At 44.8% G+C, this 2,607-nt stretch overlaps 1 protein-coding gene across 6 annotated transcripts in view; it reads left to right on the top strand.

Annotated features, from left to right (window-relative positions):
- Positions 1-2,607, top strand: part of LOC106532490 (atrial natriuretic peptide receptor 1) — a 33,548-nt gene that overhangs the window by 25,111 nt on the left and 5,830 nt on the right. For all 6 annotated transcript variants that reach the window (XR_001312079.1, XM_014028549.1, XM_014028552.1 and 3 more), the window contains 4 exons: positions 312-383; positions 461-623; positions 734-889; positions 951-1,119. Coding sequence is in view for 5 of the 6 variants with exons in the window: in XM_014028549.1 (XP_013884003.1) it covers positions 312-383; positions 461-623; positions 734-889; positions 951-1,119 (560 nt within the window). In the remaining variant the exon portion in view is untranslated. The remainder of the gene's footprint in view (positions 1-311; positions 384-460; positions 624-733; positions 890-950; positions 1,120-2,607) is intronic.

The following is a 2,607-nucleotide window of genomic DNA, read 5'->3' as shown; positions in this document are numbered from 1 at the left end:
TTGGTGTCTACCTGTCTGTTAACTGTTGGATTGGTGTCTACCTATCTGTTAACTGTTGGATTGGTGTCTACCTGTCTGTTAACTGTTGGATTGGTGTCTACCTGTCTGTTAACTGTTGGATTGGTGTCTACCTGTCTGTTAACTGTTGGATTGGTGTCTACCTGTCTGTTCACTGTTGGATTGGTGTCTACCTGTCTGTTAACTGTTGGATTGGTGTCTACCTGTCTGTTAACTGTTGGATTGGTGTCTACCTGTCTGTTAACTGTTGGATTGGTGTCTACCTGTCTGTTCACCTTTCTGTCTGTCCTCAGGACATTCTGGAGAACGACAGCATCACTCTGGACTGGATGTTTAGGTATTCTCTCATCAACGACATTGTGAAGGTGTGTCTCTTGTCCTGCTGTGTGTCCATCTCCTTTTGGGACAGATGCTAAGTGTCCACATGTCTCTATGTCCTCAGGGCATGGTGTTTCTCCACAACAGTGTCATTTCCTCTCATGGGAAACTCAAATCTTCCAACTGTGTGGTGGACAACCGTTTTGTCCTGAAGATCACCGACCATGGTCTGTCCAGCTTTCGATCTGAAGGTGACTCAGGAAACAACGCTCACACTTTCTACGCTCGTGAGTCATCATCATCTTCATCACCTGGAGGAGGGATGGGACTTAAGGTCACACTAACAATGTCCACTGTTAATACAAACAGTTTCCCTGCTTTGGTTGTTTACTTGCAGGAAAGTTGTGGATGGCTCCAGAGCTGCTCCGGATGGAGTCTCCTCCTCCTCAGGGGACCCAGAAAGGAGACGTCTATAGCTTTGGGATCATCCTCCAGGAGGTGGCGCTGCGACGAGGAGCCTTCTACCTGGAGAGTGACCCACTGAGCCCCAAAGGTGAAGAACAGGTTGTTTCTGATGTCTGAGCCAGAACTGAACCTGTCCTATGTCTCTGCAGAGATCGTTGACCGGGTGATTCTAGGTGAGTGGCCATGCTTGAGGCCCACCGTGGACCCTCAGAGTCACAGTCCTGAGCTGGGTCAGCTGATGCAGCGCTGCTGGGCCGAGGAACCAACAGAGAGACCTGACTTCAACCACATCCGCCTGCTGCTGCGCAAACACAACAAGTAAGAGCTGACGGTGATGTCATCATACAGTGATGTCATCTAAGAGCGTCACAAAGATCCACAGACTCTCAGGAAGCTTTGGATGTGTCCAAACTCAGGGGCTTTGTCCTCTGAAGGATGAATTCTTTGTCCTCCTACATCACAGTGCTGCACCGTAATATTATTCCTGTAAGAAATCAAACAGCTGGTAGAGAAATAAACATGCACCTACTGCAGGTCCATTAGTTCTTCAAATATTACATTTAAGCTAATTTTATTGTTTTATGATATTTATAATACTAATACATTGATATTTTGTTAAATTCAACCTAATTTTATTTAGCGTTGTCACGATTGCAAGGCAACAGGATGTCCACCAGGTAAGTGTGGGAATAAAGCAGAAGACTAGACCATCCAAATTCACAAACACTTCACAGTCAACCACAGACCCTAACCAGCTAGACCGGGTCCTTCGAAGTACCCAGCCCTATAAATTTGGACATTAACTGAATTAAATTATTAATATTCTTTGTGGTTCAATATTTTTACCTAACTACAAACTTGCTGTTCCACTTCATCTTTAATAATCCCTGAGTTATGAATCAGTTTGTTGATGTTTAATCCTGTAAGCGGAACAGTCACTCAGGTTAGGGTAACCAACCTCGGAGGTGAGTAGCCCTTCCTTGACTTGTGGAAAGAACCAGTTCTGTCTTGTTTGGGTTGACTCCCGACACAATCTGAATACTAAGTTTAGTCCTCTCTGCATTAGGTTACACACAGAACCCAGGCAGAAGCCTTGTATTGGTATGACCAAGTCATCTTCACCTACTGAGGATGATGATGTTCTTGTCCTTGCTGACACCCAGGTGTCATCAACATACCTGAACCAATTTATTAAAGAAGAGCCCATCCAGAGGACCCCCTTAAATTTCTTTGTTAAAAATACCCCTAACTGGAAATAAAAACATTAAAGAATTCACAAATACAAACCATCAACTGTAGCAATTTCTCAAACTGTTACTTTATTCTCTTTTTCATGCCTTATTAATGTTGGTCTGAGAGAGAAAACCCACTAATGCATGGGGGGAACATGTAAACACAACCCAGAAAGGTCTCAGGTTTGGATTAGATCTAGCAACCTTAAGTAATAGGGGCGGCTGTGGTAGAGTGGTTAGGGGAGTCCTCCTGGAACCAGAAGGTCGCTGGTTCGATCCCCTGTCCAGCTCTCAGTTGTTGTGTCCTTGGGCAAGACACTTAACCTCTAATGCCTCTATGTGTCCCATCAGTGTATGAATGTGATTGGCACTGATTAGTCTCCATAGATGATTGTACATGTTATCTTTGTAGAGATCTCATGGTGCGTTCACACCAAACGTGATTTCAGCATCAGGAGCATCAGGTTTACATACAAAGTCTATGGTGGACGCACTTCAATCAGCGTCAGGAAGTGCTGCGGCGCCTCAAGAGCGATTAGAGCAGCGCGATTTGAACGATTTGAACGATTTGAAC

Source organism: Austrofundulus limnaeus, unplaced genomic scaffold, assembly GCF_001266775.1.
Source record: "Austrofundulus limnaeus strain Quisiro unplaced genomic scaffold, Austrofundulus_limnaeus-1.0 Scaffold778, whole genome shotgun sequence".
NCBI classification, from domain to species: Eukaryota; Metazoa; Chordata; class Actinopteri; order Cyprinodontiformes; family Rivulidae; genus Austrofundulus; species Austrofundulus limnaeus.
This window is presented reverse-complemented; position numbering and strand designations above follow the sequence as displayed.